Source organism: Sus scrofa, chromosome 1, assembly GCF_054392235.1.
Source record: "Sus scrofa isolate SSC_HxYL_T2T_F1_AM1 chromosome 1, Sscrofa_HxYL_maternal_Yorkshire_Landrace_v2.0, whole genome shotgun sequence".
NCBI classification, from domain to species: domain Eukaryota; kingdom Metazoa; phylum Chordata; class Mammalia; order Artiodactyla; family Suidae; genus Sus; species Sus scrofa.
The window spans coordinates 124,198,217-124,215,979 of record NC_139383.1 but is presented as its reverse complement, the minus strand read 5'-3'; the positions used below and the strand labels follow the sequence as shown (position 1 = coordinate 124,215,979).

Here is a 17,763-nt window from a genome sequence, read left to right as displayed (position 1 = left end):
TGGTTTGGCTTGCAGCAGTGCCAGAGCCTTAATCCACTGAGCCACAATAGAGACTCATTTTTTCATTTTTTTAATGTATCATGTGTTCATTGGTTTGTGATTTTGATGTGTGCATTGCAAGGGAAGTTAATATTCAAAATTTGTAAGGCGGATGTTAGTTGAATCCCAAAGACCTACTCTGCTTGTGAACTTTTATTTAAACATAAAGAGAGTGTAGAATTGCACAGTCTAAAAGATAGAGACCTGAAATACAGAAAAAGTTTGCCAGAACTTAGTCTCTTAGAAGCACCAAAAAGATTTGCTGTTCTTTATTAAACTTAATGTTGAGGAATCATAATTAGCAACAGAAGTCATTTATGTAATATAATGGTACAAAAGAGTGGGAAGCTTCCTGCCAGCACTTGATAATTGAGAGTTTCAGTTTGTTTTATAATCTTGGTTACTCTGAGCTTTAGTTTTTTATTGAGACCAGTCTTTGCTACATTTGCCTCATAGTGTTCATTTTATAATTCCTTGTAAATTGATATGAAATAGGCAGCATTCTTATTAAACCCAGTTCTTCATTTTCTGAGCTTTAGCAAGACATTCAACCTCACTATTGTTTCTTCATCTGTATGGTTCATAAGATGAGTGTGAAGTACATGGTGTCTTAGGGCTCTAAAATCTCATCTATCCCATGAAACACCTAGATTTAGTAGTAACAATTTTTACTTTTTCTATTTCAATATACTTTTTCCCATGAGGTCTAAAGATATTTTGATTTCTTAACATAGAGAATGGAGTTGAAACAGATAAAATACAGAAGGCTTTCTGCTTGTAAACTTTCAAAGCTGCAGGCCAGAGCAAGAGAACCACAACTCTGATTGCTTCTAACAGATGATATTAGCAGTTACTTGGATAAATTTGTGAGCATGACTCAACATAGAACTGAACCTGTGTGATCTTTTTAAAGTGATCCTTTAGGATCTTATGCTCAAAAGTATTTTTATGTGCTTTTGCTAATTCATATATCCATCATATATTCTGATGATCCTTTCCACCTATAAATGATTTTGGTTCTTCCTCTCCTCCCACCCATGATAATTCAAGACTTGCTCTTTAGTCTGGGGTTATAGTAGTCTACAAAATTATTTACTAGCATTCATAAATAAAAAATGTTACCTGGAGAGATTATTCATCCTTTCAATAAAAAAACTCAAGCACTTTCATACATGCAAAGTCCTGCGCTGGTCTCTTTTGGAATAATAAAGAGGAGTAAAATGTTGTCGCCTGTGGATCTAGATGACAAAATCCAGATATATTCAGTTAACGTATTGAATGTTAAGTAGCTTTTTCAGATGTAGACCTGATTTATTAACAGCAAGCATTGTTTATTTTTCATTCATTAAATAATACATTTTATTAATCACATACTGCATGACTGTTAATGTACTAGTCACTAGTGATAGAGTAAGAGTGACATAGGCTCAGTCACTGTTCTCAGTCAATAAACTAGTTGATCACATCAACTCACTTGTCTTTTTCATAGATGCATTTAACTGAGAGACTTTCAAGGATTTATTTAAAATGTGAAACTTGGAGTTCCCATCATAGCTCAGTGGTTAACGAACCCAACTAGCATCCATAAGGATGCAGGTTCAATCCCTGGCCTCCCTCAGTGGATTAAGCATCCGGCGTTGCCCTGAGCTGTGGTGTAGGTCGCAGACATGGCTTGGATCCTGTGTTGCTGTGGCTGTGGCTGTGGTGTAGGCTAGCGGCTATAGCTCTAATTGGACCCCTAGCCTGAGAACCTCCATATGGTGTGGCCCTAGAAAGACAATAAATAAATAAATAAAATGTGAAACTTGAGACATTTATTTTACTAATTTGTCATGGGGGTAAATGAAGAAATATAATAAAGATTTTTTTTCTCTTTTAAACTTTGTTATTTCTCCTTATTTTTATTTCCATTTTACTTTCTTTGAGATGTGACTACTTATTTACATCAGGCTTCATTCAGAGCTTTCTGGTGGCTTATGGCTTTTGGCTGATTCTACTAATTTGACCACTTAGTAGCTATAAGATTTCAGTACGTTGTCTGAAATCTTGTGGCTCTTTGAATACCAAAAATCTCTGGTTACTTATTCATTCCAATTAAATAAGCTAGTGACTTATTTTTTTAATTTTTATTTTTTTGTCTTTTTAGGATTGCACTCATGGCATATGGAGGTTCCCAGCCTAGGGGTTTAATCACAACTGTAGCCGCTGGCCTATGCCACAGCAGTGCCAGATCTGAGCTCTGTCTGTGACCTATACCAAAGCTCACAGCAACACTGGATCCTTGACCCACTGAGCGAGGACAGGGATCTAACCCACAACCTCATGGTTCCTAGTCAGATCTGCTGCGCCACAATGGGGACTCCTTTTTTTTTTTTTTTTTTTTTTTTTTTGAAGCGAGTGACTTACTAACTTTCATTCTGCTATTATTGGGTGTTCTATGGAAAAACTGATTGAACCTTTATAATTGCTGGTGTGCTGCAACATTTTAAAGATTTAGCAACTGAAACTTCCATCCATCTGTGATTTATTGAGCACCTGCTATGTATGTGCCAGCCATTGTTCTGAGGATGTAGTTGTGGAAAAAAAGAGACAGATGCCAACCTTTCAGAATTTGTAAGACATAACAATCTCTTACTGAGATGGTAACGGCTAGTACAGATTGTTCATTTACTATGTGTCAGGTGCTTTTCTAATTGCTATATATAATAACTCATTTAATCTTCATAGCAACCTGTGAGGTGAATGTTAATGATAATAATAATATGTGAGTACTCACATATTATTATTATTATTTTTTTTTTTTTTTTGTCTTTTTTTTGCTATTTCTTGGGCCGCTCCCGCGGCATATGGAGATTCCCAGGCTAGGTGTCCAGTCGGAGCCGTAGCCACCAGCCTATGCCAGGGCCACAGCAACGCAGGATCCCAGCCGCGTCTGCGACCTACACCACAGCTCACGGCAATGCCGGGTCCTTAACCCACTGAGCAAGGGCCGGGATCGAACCCGCAACCTCATGGTTCCTAGTCGGATTCATTAACCACTGCGCCACGACGGGAACTCCACATATTATTATTATTATTATTCCCATTTTACAGATAAGGAACCTGAGGCAGGAAATACTACTTTACTTCAAGTCATACAGCTATTATGTGGCAAAGATGGAATTCAGGTCTGCCAGTATGGCTCCAGAAAGTCCACATTTATCCACTATACTGTACCTTGCAATTTTAATAGTAATTATGATGTAATTTAAATGGATAATTAAATAGGTAATTTCAAAGAGTGTCAGAGTTCCTGAATATAACTAGGAACCATGAGGTTTTGGGTTCGATTCCTGGCCTTGCTCAGTGGGTTAAGGATCCAGCGTTGCTGAGTGCTGTGTTGTAGGTCTCAGACAAGGCTCCAGTGCTGTGTTACTGTGGCTGTGGTGTAGGCTGGCAGCTGTAGCTCCAATTAGACACCTAGCCTGGGAACCTCTATATGCCACAGGTGCGGTCCTAAAAAGCAAAAAATAAATAAATAAATAAATAAATAAATAAATAAATAAATAAATAAAAAGTGTGAACAGTAATATGATGGAAATACTTGCTGCTTTGGGAACTCAGAATGAGTTTATCCTGTTAGAGTCAGGGAAAGCTTTTCTTAGAAGTAAGTCTTTACTGAAAGAGCCTTTCCTCCCCATTTCTTTTTAACTATTGAAAATAATTGGAAAGAGTAATTTAAAAGAGAATCAGACAGTGGTTTTCATTTGAAGAAATAGCAACATAGGTTAGAAAAAATATGTCTTTTCTCAACTTGGGCAAGTTCTCTGGTGATTATACTGTATTTGTTTAGTGAAATAAATCTTCTAAACTATTTTAAAAATTAGGCAATGAAAAAAGTTGTGCTTTTGAGGAGACAAATATGTAAATAATACTGCATGCTTTTGTTTTGATAGAACTAAAAATTTGATTGATTATGTATAGTTTAGTTTAAAAATTGTAGTAGCCTTGCTTGATTGCTTAGAATCTGTTGTCATAATATGGCAGAGATTAAAGTTTCTAAATTCTGTACCATGAAATGAATATAGAGAAACGTACGAAATACACTTTAAATTTCATGTTTCATAATATCAAAACATTTATGAAATGTGTATTTATAGATGGAACTACTTATAAATTGCAATTTAAATTGTAATTTAAAGTATAGAACTAAACAGTTTTTGTGAACTCTGTATGTATTAACTGATTTTATCAGTAAATACTCTTGAATACTTTCCATTTTTATAATTAGGGCAAGAACTATAATTTTTGAGTGTGTATTTGGAAATATTTTTGTGGTTAGTAGCATACTTTGGCTAAAAGGCTACTATAATAAATAAATCTGATAGTATTGCTCTTGTCCTTCATAATGCAGTTTATCATCTCATGTATGAAAATCTTATTTTTATTAATGGCTATTTTCATTGTAAAACCATTTTACAGAATTCAGGATCTTAATTATGTGCTCCAGGGGGGTAGGTTTGACCCCCTTTTATTAGCATAGTAATGCTCTATCAATTCAAAATGTGCACCATGGTAGTTCTGTATTTAATGATCTCACTGGTTTACTTTTCTTTATATTTAGAATTGAAATAGCATTTATTTATCAGTACCATTGACTGATCTACTTGGGTGCCATTTTAACAATTGCTTGGCTTTTGTTCCTTTCTTTTTACTCCAAACCCTCCTTCAGGGCAGTCACCTTTTGCTCATTTTCTCTTGCCCTTTGATATTCCAGCTAGTCGCTGCGTTATTTTGCTTCCTTTTTGCTATTCTGTCAACTCTATCCTGCATTTTATTATGCCCTTCCTTCCTTTTCCCTTTCCTACTTAGGGGCATCCATGTTCTTTGCTTAACTATATATGGTAGTTAAGGTTATTAAACTCTTGGTCAGCCAACCCATTTCCTTCGTTAAGGCTCTGTTTGACATCTATCTTCTACTTTAAACAGATGACTAAGTACCTATATACATATAGATATTTTGTTATTCTGATTGTTTTATATTTTTTGTTAACTGTGGTTCATTCTCCCTTATCTATACTTATCTAGTGTTTTAATATAGTTCTAGTTGGGAGGGAAATGGGGAACCCAGCCATGGTCTTTGTATACATGAGTGTTTCCTTTCTGTATATAAAAAAGATCTTTATTTCCAGATTGTCTAGGTTCTTTCTACTGGAAGTGTGGTACATGGACCAGTAGTGTCACCATCACCTGTTTGTTAGAATGCAGAATCTCAGGCCCCACTCAAGACCTTATGCTTCTTAATCTGTATTTTAACAAGATCTGTAGTCAATTGATATGAACATTGAAGTTTGCAAAGCACTGTTCTAGGTTTTATTCAGTTGGTTGACACTGTTTACATGTTGACTGATAGGTACCTGTGTACTTTTCTGTAATTCATCTTATTTAAATGTTTGTACATTATTTTGTTAACTATTCATCTTGGTTCACCAAAAGTTACATTCTAGATGGTTATCACTACTTCTAATAGGCAGCAATGACAAGAATAATCTTATACAGAAGCCACCTCCAGTTTTAAGTGAGGTTTTGGTATATATTAGATCTAAAACTATCACAAGCATTTTAAAGTCCAGTTTTATTGTTCTACCTTCCACCATCAGTTTGCATGTATGGATGAAGAACAATCCCTTTCTTTTAGGCTGTGGCTTTTCAAAAAAAATTACACTAAGATGAATGAACCTTTGAGGTGTAAGAAACAAGATTCAAATTTCTATTTAATTTTTATCTGACATGAGCAAAATTTCAACTTAATGAAGTTTGAAATACTGGTTAATGGTATATGTATAATCATGATTTATGAATAAGTAGAGATAGATAAGGGCCCATATTCAAGTCTTGCTTGTTGGTGGTGACACGGGTTTATACATTCCTCTGTGGTACAATATGACCATCCTAGATTGGGAAATAAAGTTATAGTAAATTCTGTATTATACCCTGCCATATGTGGGTACACATGGGTAAGGGACAGTACTTACTATTATGTGTGTATGGTTGATAGTAAATATGTTTTCTGAGCACATATTAATGGAGGCTTAGAGATGGATCTTCTCTATGCTAAACTATAATATATGTAATATATGAAGTTAATACACCAGTTGTGTAAAGCCATTTGATACTCTAAAACTTAGATGTATTTATATACTTGTGCTTAAGGAAATAGTTTAAAATTTTATCAGTGTTTTTATAGTTATGTAGGGGAAAAGTTCTTTCATTGTTCTTCAAGAATGAAAACTAGAACATGCAAAATTATTTTTTTATTATTCTTCAACATTCAAATGAAGCGTGAGCAGTGCGGCAGACCTATGTAGACATATTTCTGATTTTTTCTGTCATTTTTTAATACCATTATTTTTTATCATTTTTTTAGTAATGCTGTTGTTTCATGATGGTAAACAATATTTCAGTTTTTTGTAGGGTCAATGGGAGGGAGTGGCAAAGTGAAACACTGACATGCATAGGAGATAGTGGGACGTCACTTAGCACTTCAAGAGTGTTAAATTTTTAGCAACAAAAGTAAACTCCAAGGAGTGACCTTAGCTGAGAGCAATTCTGTTTTGTACATAGCTCTGCTGAATGTGGCTGTGACAGACAGCACTGTGGTTATGGTTAGTAGAGGACACCCCTTGTAGTCATAACCAAGTTGTAAATGTCACCAAGATTCTTCTTGAATGTCTCTCACATGTGTATCAGTGATTCTAAAGTAGATAAAAATGAAACAAAGATTCATTTGGGAGTTAGCACTCCCAGAAGATTAGTTTTAAAACAGAATAGCAGAAGGAATTGTGACATGCATCTATAAGCAATTGTAATGATTTGACAGTCACTTAGCCCTCAGTTTTAGCCCTTTGGTTGAACTGACAGCGTGCCTGCAAAGATAGTGAGGCCTGTTTCAGCCCCACTAATGTCTTCTTGAATGTTAGCCTGCAGTCTGGGTAATGATAAATGTTTAGTGATTGATGATTTTTATGGTCCCAGGGAATTCTGGGTGGTTTCTGTGAGCAAGGGCAGTTTTGTTCTTGTTTCGGCCTATGGTAGGATTTTCTGATCTTTACTAAAATCATAATAAGTTTGCAAAGGAATAGATACCACCTACAGTTTTAATTAACTATGGTTCAAAGCCTTGTTTAGCAAATATATGAATTTGGAGGTGATGCTGTACTTAGCATGTATAAGAGTCTGAGAACCAGAACAGTTTTTAATCCACAGAGCTTTTGTAACACTTATTTGTAAATATTGGTATCTTTTTTGCTTTTTTGCTTCAAAAAAACATGTTATAAGTTATAAGGATAAATTTAATACCAGCTGTTGTGAAATAATAACATTAATGTTACTGTTTTCATGGAGTTAGCAATTTCATTTTTTAGATTCTTAAGAATTTAAATTATCTTTTAAGTGTTTTCCTTTTTACATGGCTCAGTTTCTATAGGATTATATTTTATTACACTAGTATTAAAAGAAATATAAGCAGGTCTTCTTTTGCTAAATATTTGTTTGCCATTTAGAAAAGGATTCATTTCTAGTATATTGATTTTGGATTATTTTTAATATTTTAAGTAGAACTTGTAACTGCCCAACCTTCTATTGGTAGGGTATGGAGGCAGAGAAAGGAGGATAGAGATCAACATTTTCTTAATTTGCTATAACCCAGAAATATATTTTCTTAGTTTATCCTTTAAAAAAAAAAAAAAGATTTATAGAACTTTTCTTTTGGATGGAAAAGCCCCATGCTCTCATGAGGCTAATATTCTTTAAAATAGATAAAGAGGGAGTTCCCGTCGTGGCGCAGTGGTTAACGAATCCAACTAGGAACCATGAGGTTGCGGGTTCGGTCCCTGCCCTTGCTCAGTGGGTTAATGATCCGGCATTGCCGTGAGCTGTGGTGTAGGTTGCAGACGCGGCTCGGATCCCACGTTGCTGTGGCTCTGGCGTAGGCCGGTGGCTGCAGCTCTGATTTGACCCCTAGCCTGGGAACCTCCATATGCCGCGGGAGCGGCCCAAGAAATAGCAACAGCAACAACAACAACAAGAGTAGTCTTTAAAAAATAAATAAATAAATAAAATAAAATAAAATAAAATAGATAAAGAAACTTTTTGACTTTAAAATCTTAAAAGCAGCATTTCTCTTTAGTTTTTCAAGTAATGAATCGGGAACCTGGTTAGGAATGACCATTTATAAGTCTATATTAATTAGATGAGTGTCATTATGCTCAATTAGCAGGACTGCCAAATAATCTCTAATACTCTGGTCTTTTTTTTTGTCCTCTAGGGTTTTACAGACAGCCCTCATTACAGTGATCACTTGAATGACAGTCGATTAGGGGCCCACGAAGGCTTGTCCCCAACACCTTTCATGAACTCAAATCTGATGGGTAAGTTGGTAATTCTCTGACAAAGCCTCTTTGGTCGGAGACATTTTTTTATCCCATTGTCCAGGAAGGATGCATAAGTATCTAGAAGAAAGTTCCTGAGTTTCTAGGGGCATCTGGCTTGCTTTGTTCAGCTCACCTTGAGGGTCCTGAAGTGTGGGTCCTTCTCTTAGAACATTATTGTCATTGCTATCAAAAAAGGAAGCAGGAATGTTTTAAATGTCAGTTTTGGCAGTGTCTTAACATCAAGCATTATATGTTTTCTGCTTTCTGGGCAGAGAAGCATTTCAGAGACATGTGTTTGTAATTTACTATTTGTCTTAACAATTGCATGTATATAGTAATTAAAAATATGGCAGAAGAGTGATTTTACTCTTGTTGGAGTATTTTTTACTCATGTTGGACAATTTCTTTTGACAGTATTTGGTCAAAACTTAATAGTAAATTTAAATGTTGAAGCATTAGTTTTAAGCACTTGGGTTCATATTGGGACTTTTAAAAGTTTTCTTCTGTAGTACTGAAGTTGTATTTTGAAGGACTTTAGCTACCACCTAAACCTGGTTATTATTTTTAGCAAAACATTTAAGGTTAGCTGTTATCCATATCTTCCTCTACGTTCTGCAAACCAACCCTCCCTTCTGCTCTCTCCCTCCCCTTTTTCATATCAAAATTTATAGCTATTTAATCTAAAATGATAATCCCCCAATGTTTCCCTTCCAGTTTGGATGCCACTTATTTTCTGAAAGGATAATTTTAAGTTTTTGCAGTACCTGTTTCAAAAGACTCTCTGTTTTATGACATTATTTTTCCTTCTTGTTTATGTTCAGGCTGAGCACATTACAAAAGCTTTATTTAATCTGTTTTACTGGTTGTCAGTGGCGTCGTGTTAATATGAAAGGTTTGTGTAATTGACATTGATTTCATTACTTATTCTATTTCTTAAGGACGTGACCTATATTATGATCTTAGAATTGTCCTTTTAAGACACAGCCATGCTAATCTAAGTGGATTACTCAAATCCAAAATCCTGGTGGTCTGCAATTTCTTTATAAATGCTTTTGCTTTGCACAGTCTTTGTTTATTTCCCTTATCCTCCGTAAAGTATTAGGGAGACAGATTTTGATGCTCTAGTGTGGATTTTGCCCAAGGCAGTTACCACCTGAATCATTGAGTATGACGTAAGAGTAAAAAATCTAATCAGTGATAAAATTTGTGTTTAAAATGGCAATTTGTTTCAACATAAATGTAAATGAAAATCCAGTATTAAGTAGTATTATCATTCCAGGTAAAAATCAGAATTAAATTTAGAACAAATAAATTATCCTTGCATTTGCACAGGGAAAACTTTCCAATCTATTTTTTAAATTTTCTGTTGAGCTTACCATCACAGTAAAGTAGATGTGACACTCCAGATAATTTCCTTCTGTAGTATAACTTTTCTCCAAGTACCATTTCATTTATAGTAAATGTGATAGAGCTAACTGTAGTCAGTGTTTTTGTAATTTCAGACTGAACTAAGCTTTCTTATTAATTAGGGCTATAACTCTTAGTTGTGAAGAAGTCAGAAGTTATCCTTTATGTATTTATGTACTTACCTTTATTCTTAGCTCACAGAGATGACTCTTAAGTTCAGTAGATTTCATCAGTAGTACAGCTTTGAGCCAGGGTTACTATTAAAATTGTGGGGATAAGTGTGGGAAATAAATGAATTCTAGGAAGTATGCGTGTCAGCCATTTGTTCTGAGCAGCTGTTGACTAAAAATATATATGTAATTCAGTTTGAGGTAACATTTTCTTAGTTGGAGCAATTATAAGCATGTGCTTTGTTAGTTTCTTCAGTTTGCAGATAATTATTAGAATGATTTCATTAGTCATCCATACCCTGTGTATAAAATCATAAAATCAGCATCTAAACTCAGTCTTAAAAAATAAAACTCAGATTCATAAACAGATTGATCCCTTCACAGTACAAGTGAGAAAAACCTGTGTGTATCTGAACTGCATTGTACAGTTAATTAGCTACAGCTATACATTTTCATTGTAAGTTTTAACTACCTAATCTTAAAAATGTTAATTTACCTATAAAAAAAGGAGAAAATGCCCCTGAAAAGATTAGGCAGATATGTTCATAAGGATTTCAGTGGTCTTGGCAATATCTAATTTACTACACTTTCTTACTATATTTTCAGTAAAAATGATCAAATGAGATATCTAACAATTGAGTCTAAGCAATCTGCATGACAGTAGCTTTTGGAAATGAATGTCCTTTAAATTGTGGAGCAGCTCCATATAGCAACAAGAAATCCCACATGATGTGAGTTGAGGTAACTGAACTTTTAAATACCCCCGAATGTGGGTTTATAGCACTCAGTATAAATTATAGTGGATAGATTAACTTTTTTAGCCATTTGATAATTTAGGGGAGTTTTTAGGCTAAAAGTTTGCATTGTTAAAGCACAACTGAGACATGTAGGCAGTATTAGAAGCTTTTGAACTGTTGATACCTAATAGTCATAATAGGTAAAAACTTCAAAGTGATGCTGTGAATGATGAGTGCTCAACAACAGTTAAAGCTAACTAGGAAGCAGTACCATATTTTATCATTGCTGTCAACATGTAAAAACACCATTTAAGGGGGGTGGAATTGTATGTCTCTGGAATGTTATTTTTCGTATTATGTTCAGTCGTAAGCACAATTTGCCTGAAGAAATAGTGGATTGTAAAGTGCCACTGTCTTTCATGATGAAGCTCTCAAACACTTTAATGAGTTTGTACATTGCAAAAAAATGAGAAATTTTGTCTAAAAGGGTTGATAATGATTCAATAATGAACAAGTTCCAGCAGAAACATGTACTTCTGTATTCATTTAGGTATTTTGAAGTGTTCTGCACAGGAAGTAAAGCTATTATGTTGAATCAGTTAGTATTTCTTTTTAATGAATTCCAGAATTATCCTTTTGATTTGTCAATAAGGAAAAGAGGGCTTTTCTTATGTTTCAAGTGAAATGAGTACATCCTTTTTGGCACATCACTAAGTAATTAGCGTCAAACAGTTCTGTTCTCTTTTAGTAAAACTGCAAAGCTTTGATAATAGCAGTGAATTGCAGTAGTATCACCAAATAGTCTTGTTTACTTCTAGCCTCTTCCAGCTTTGGTGCATTTCTCCACCCTTGGGCCCTTTGTTAATTTCAATAATATTTACTTTCCTTTACGTTTGTTGATTAGTTGTGTTTTTGCTGATGGTAGGACCAATTTATTAATTGGACATAGAAACAAATTATTTCGTAGAATTGCCTACCTTCAATTCCTGAGTTACTGTGGAGAAAACTACTTAGGTATCTGTCCCTCCATATCTAGCAAAGCTTTACTTATTTCAGGATGTGTGTGCATGTTTTGTCTTAAGATAGTACCTTTTTTCTTAGACCTTCATTTATATTCTTTTCTGGGACCTGTTTTGCCTCTAGAGCTGTTTTGTTCATGTTTTATCTTGTAAAAACTAGAAGCAACTAGAGATGGTATAGGAAAAAATACAAGGCTGAGAGTTGAAATCTAAATTTTAATCCAGATCCTGAAACATAATCTTTACCTTTCAGATAAGGTACTGCTAGGTAATCTCTCTCTCTCTCTCTCTTTTTTTTTTTTTGTAATGCTAAGTAATCTCAAAGGTCTTCTGCAGCTCTATAATTTTATAATTCTATAATCTCATGTATCTAATATAGATTCTATAATCTCATGTATCTAATATCTTTTATTCAGTGCTGGAAAAGTCTGCAACTAGAATTATAATTGGTGTTTTGCAAATGATAAAACTGAGGCACAGGTAAATTGTGTTTTTTCTTGAGGTCACAGAGTCAGTAAATGGCAAAACTGAATTTAGGACCCATGTCTTGTTACTCACCATGTCTTGTTACTCAAAGTTAAGTGTTCTTTCTATTAGGCACATGAGGCATATAAGGTACTTGCTCTTTCTATCTAATGGCTTCAGGGTTGTACTAGCTGAGCATTTTCCTCAACTATGGCTACCCTTCTTGATAGATGACCATGAAAATAAGTTCCATGGTGTCATAACTTTGGAAAGCATTGTATCTCTTGTGCCCTCTCTTAGGGATTCAGATGATGCTTTCGAATATTAAAGACTGTGGGAAATGGGGGGGGGCTTACTTAAGTTTTTTAGCCCATTGCATTCCAGATTCAGAGATTGCACAGAAGTCTTTTGGTAGAAAACAAACAAACAAAAAAAGCAACATTAGCCTCTGGGGAACTAGTTTTCCATGGAGCATACCCTGGGACATGCTTTTATATTGTGATAAGGGAAAAATAAGAAATAATACATGAAAGTTCTTTGAAAGGAGAATAGCACAGGGTTAATAATACTGTTGCATGTATTTTTATAACTCATTTTAGGTATCTTAGCTAATTTAATAGGTTGGGTTCAGTTGTTCAACCTCTGTTTTATCAGTACTTGGCTTATAAACAAACCAGTTGTCCTTCCATTGCTATTGGAATCTATTTGCACAGCCCTACCCTTCTTCTCTACTTCAGAGTTTAAAAGGCTCCTCTGTTAATAGCTATTACATTTTATTTTCATTTCATTGTGGATTAAATAGGTTTCTTTGGGCTTATCTGGGAATTTAAAACCAAGAACACTTTTTTCCTATATATTTAGTATCTCAAATAACCAAATTTCAAAGAGAATTCTTTTGTGTACTTGATCCTGTCTACACTATACTTTATGATTACTCCAGAAGTCTCCTAGGATTACCAAAAAAAAAAAAGTAGAATCAGCATTTTTGCAGTATCAAAGCATTATAGAAGTCTGCCTCAAAAGATTGCTAACTTTGATGTACAAAAATTCCTTCATTGGAGAGAGAATGAAAAATGATTATAAGTGTGCTTAGAGGAAACAATATGGCGTAATATCTGGTTTGACAGTATTTTCATAAAGATAGGATCTTCATACTTTCCCAGTGTTTTGTTAACCCCAAGTTCATTAATCTGCATTCTGTCATCTTTGAATGCTTATAAATACAAAATGTTGGGACTGGGAAAAGCTGGAGGGAACCAGACTTAGTTTTGAAGAAATCAAAACTATGGAAAATTAAATGAGTAGTTAATTAGGAAACATGGATCCAACCCTCTTGATTCTAACTTAGCTCACAGCCCACTTCTGCTACACTGCTTTTTTTTTTCTTTTTACCTCTCGTGTTCAACCATTTGTTCATTTGTTCCTTTACTACATGATAACTTTTATATCTTTTTCTTCCTCTTGCTACTGCTTAGACTCTTCATTAACCAGTGTGAAGTATTGAGTACCTGTTTCTTTCTCCTTCATGTGTACTGATCCATGCTGCCCTGTATGAAAATTCTGTATGGCAGAATATAAAAGTGAATAAAATTTGGTCTGTCGTTATCAGTGTTGTTACATTAGTGTGGTTGGGGCAGTAATTTCAGTAATTATTTTACATGATAGCATGTGAGCAATACAAAGAAATTCTTACAGAAATTCAAAAGAGATTAAGATAAGGCACAGGCAGAGTAATCAGGAAAAGTTTTATTGTGGAAAAGCATTTAATCCAGTATATGGCAAGTGATAGAAGTTAACTTAAAACTTTTATGTTCAACAAAAAGAGGTATTTATTGACTTAGATATCCCAAATGGCTAGGAGTAGGTTGATTTTAGGCATGGTGGATCCAAGTGTTCAGTCACTGTCATCTGATCCTCCTCTTACACCTCAAAAATGTTGAGAGAATGATATAAAACTGGAGAGGCAAATTTGGCACAGAGCTTTTAAAAATGGGGAAGGGTACTTATCTCTTGCTGTATATTTCTAGGTCCTTCACTCCAGTTTTTCCACTGTTTTACATTGTCCCTTCTGGCTACCATATTACAGGTTACTTTATTCCTTAGTGGTTTGGGATGTTTTCTTTCAACAGAGATAGGCATTTTACTTGTAATACTTGTTCCTGGCAGGATCATTTTTTTCCATGCCCCTACCTACCCTACATCCTCAGCCTGAAAAGCAACCCCTTTTCATAGTTAAATTGATTTGATAGCTTTCTATTCCTATTATAAGTCAGAGATGAGCTAAGCATTTCTTTTCTACCTAGGCTGAGAGAGACCATACTAACATCTCACTTTGAAAGAGGCGCCAGAGTTTCAAGAATACTCCTCTATAGACCCAGGTCCCTTTTATCTAAGAGAAATTAGTCTCAGAGTGAATTATTTAAGAGAATTAAATAATTGCTTAAAAGAGAGACCAGTTGTAATTACCTTCACATCTCAGCCTATTTCTTTAATTTTTTTTCTTACAAAATTCAGCCTTTGCTTTTTATAGCTCACGTTTTCTATGACTTCCAAGTTGGGTTTGTTTTGTTGTTGTCATTTGGTATTTTAGGTTTTTAAGAATAGTAGAACTTGCTATTCTACCTGTATTGTAGGGCATTCTCATATATAGGCAGTGTTTCTATGTAATACTGTCTTCTCGAAAAATATTTTTTTGACTCTTGGCATGTGCATGGTGTAGAGTGGTGAAGTATGGAACAATCATTTGTAAATTACATACTTGTTTTTTCACTTTGAGAACATCTCTGGAGGGTTATCAGACTCCTTGGGTTGTATGAAATTTCTAGGGAGGCACAATTAAATGCAAGTGGAGTTCAAGGCCACTTTGCAGCAAATTAAATCAATTAGTTTTATGTACAGCTATAAATTTATTAACTTATTTTTTTCTTTTTTGTCTTTTTAGGCCCTCACCCTCAGCATATGGAAGTTCCCAGGCTAGGAATGGAAGCATTGCTGCAGCTGACAACCTACACCACAGCTCATGGAAACGCTGGATCCTTAACCTACTGAGCAGGGCCAGGGATCGAACCCGTGTCCTCATGGATATTAGTCCAGTTTATTACTGCAGAGCCACAGTGGGGACTCTAATTTTATTAATTTCTATTACATATTTTTCTATAATGATCCCTGAGATCAGAGATTAGCAAACTTGTTTGCAGGAAGCCAGAAAGTTAACAGTTTAGAGTTTGAAGCCCAGAAGGCAAAATCAGTGATGTTATGTAGGTACTTATATAACCATTTAAAAATGTGGAAAAACTATTCTTAGTTCATGGGCTATAAAAATAACAGTTGGTGGCCTGCATTTGCTCTACAGGCTGTAGTTTACCAATCTCGTTCTAGATAATTTAACAAAAAACTTCAAGCAGTAACAACAATAAAACAATTTTCTGAATAGGTAATAAATCATATATGTGAAATTCTGTGGAACATACCAGGGTTGTTTTGTGGTTTTGTTTTTTTAATATCCAGGCATGATGGTTGTGGTGGTAGTGAATTATTTCTAAAAATTCCAAGGCTTCATTGCCTCTATACACAGTGGTAAGTTACTTATTAGGTGAGTTGTTTTCCTCTTTATTTTTCTCTTCAAATGTTTTCTATAATCAGAAAATTTTTTAAAAATCTAATTCTCAAAATGGTAATTTAAAATCCTAACTATAGTAAATTACACTAGCCACATTAGGAGAGGAAAAGGTGAAAATTAGGCAGCTTGGTAGAGATGTGGCAGTGGGGCTGCTCTTCAGAGAATAGTTGCAAAGAAGAGTCTGTAGAGAGAACCTGTGATGAGAGGAAAATGTGAGAATGGTGCGATCGTCAGAAAAGGACTGTTGCTCTGGTGAGAGTCTGCACTCCCAACTGGGGTATCTCCCCAAAGATGTGTGCAATAGCAATATTATAATATTTTCTAGGCTTGTATCCAAACAGTTTTTGTAACATAAATGTAAATTATGAATTTTGGTTGCAGTTTATAGAATATATATTTAAAACTTTTCTTGGACAGGGCTTAATGTTTTGTGTTTGAGAAAATTTCTGATTTGATAATGCTATTCATCTTGAATTTAAGGCTCTCTGTTATCTGAAAAATTTAAGAAAATGCAGTGTTCTGTTTATGTTATAATTTTTATAAATGTTTTCTCAGGTTTACATAAAATTAAATATGCTCACACCAAAGAATTCCCATCCACTTTTTATTTTCCTTTCATACAGGCTAATGGTTTTGAGGAAATTAAATTATGCAGTCCTTTGATGCCAACATTAAATGCAGAGCATTTTTACTCTGGTGTTTAGATAAGATAGGAGCCCATTAAATATATGCTTTTGTTTTAATTCATTCTACCATAAAATTTCAATCAGATGCCTTCTTAAAAAATTAAGTATTATCTTTAGGTGTTTTACAAAGGTACTTGAAAACATCTTCAAGTACTGGCATAATAGCAGATGTCTGCTTGTAATTTACGTTTCCCTAGAGATACTGGTGGGATACATGTGTATATATGCACTGATAATTTGTGTTGTTGTTATGTGTATCCACTTTATCTGTTTATATATTTTTTAAGAATATGTCTCTGATTCCTTTGGTCATCTTGCTGCACAAAATAGTTGTGGGACATTGCAACTCATCTGAACTCCCAACTCTTTTCTTTATATAGTGTGATTTTAACTCCAGTTTACCATGATACTTTTAGAAGGAAAACAGTGCCCCAAACATACTTGAAGATGAATTTATATACAGTGTGTCTCTATATAGCTTCACCAGTAAGGATTTTAACCTAAGGATGTAAAGGAAAATACACATTGGGAATGTAAAATGATACAGCCATTCTAGACGACACTTTGGCAGTTCATTATATAACTAAAATGTGATTACCATGCATCTCAGCAATTGTACTCATTTGTCCTAGAGAAATGAAAACTTTATGTTCCCACAAAAACTTGAACATGAAATGTTCATAGCACCTTTTTTGGTGATAGCCAAAACTGGAAAAAATCCAAGGGTCTCTCTATGGGCAAATGGTTAAACAGACTCTGGTACACTCATCCTTTGGAATACTATTCAGCAATAAAAAGAAATGACTTATCAACACAATAATTTAGATTGGTCTTGAGTTAATTAGGCTGACTGAAAAAAAGCCACTCTCTAAAGATTACATACAGTATGATCTCATCTATATACTACTCTTGAAATAGCAAAAGTATAGAATTGCACACAAATTGTTGGTTACCGGAGCTTAAGGAGACAGATAGATGTGGTTCTAAAGGGCAACAGGAGGATCCATGTACATGTAACTGTCCTGCATTGTGATCGTGGCGGTGGATATGTGAACCTACATTTGTGATAAAATTACATAAAACCAACCACATGTTTGTGCGTACAAATTTTTTAAAAACTGGGGAAATCTGAATAAGATCAGTAAATTGTAGCAATGTTCATATCCCAGCTGCTATATTATCACATGGAGGAAATTATGTGAAGTGTGCA

General features: G+C 34.6%; 1 protein-coding gene across 17 annotated transcripts in view; it reads left to right on the top strand.

The window, feature by feature from the left end:
• TCF12 (transcription factor 12) overlaps positions 1 to 17,763 on the top strand; it is a 372,042-nt gene that overhangs the window by 166,434 nt on the left and 187,845 nt on the right. For all 17 annotated transcript variants that reach the window (XR_014810871.1, XM_021094715.2, XM_021094708.2 and 14 more), the window contains one exon: positions 8,345 to 8,447. Coding sequence is in view for 16 of the 17 variants with exons in the window: in XM_021094715.2 (XP_020950374.1) it covers positions 8,345 to 8,447 (103 nt within the window). In the remaining variant the exon portion in view is untranslated. The remainder of the gene's footprint in view (positions 1 to 8,344; positions 8,448 to 17,763) is intronic.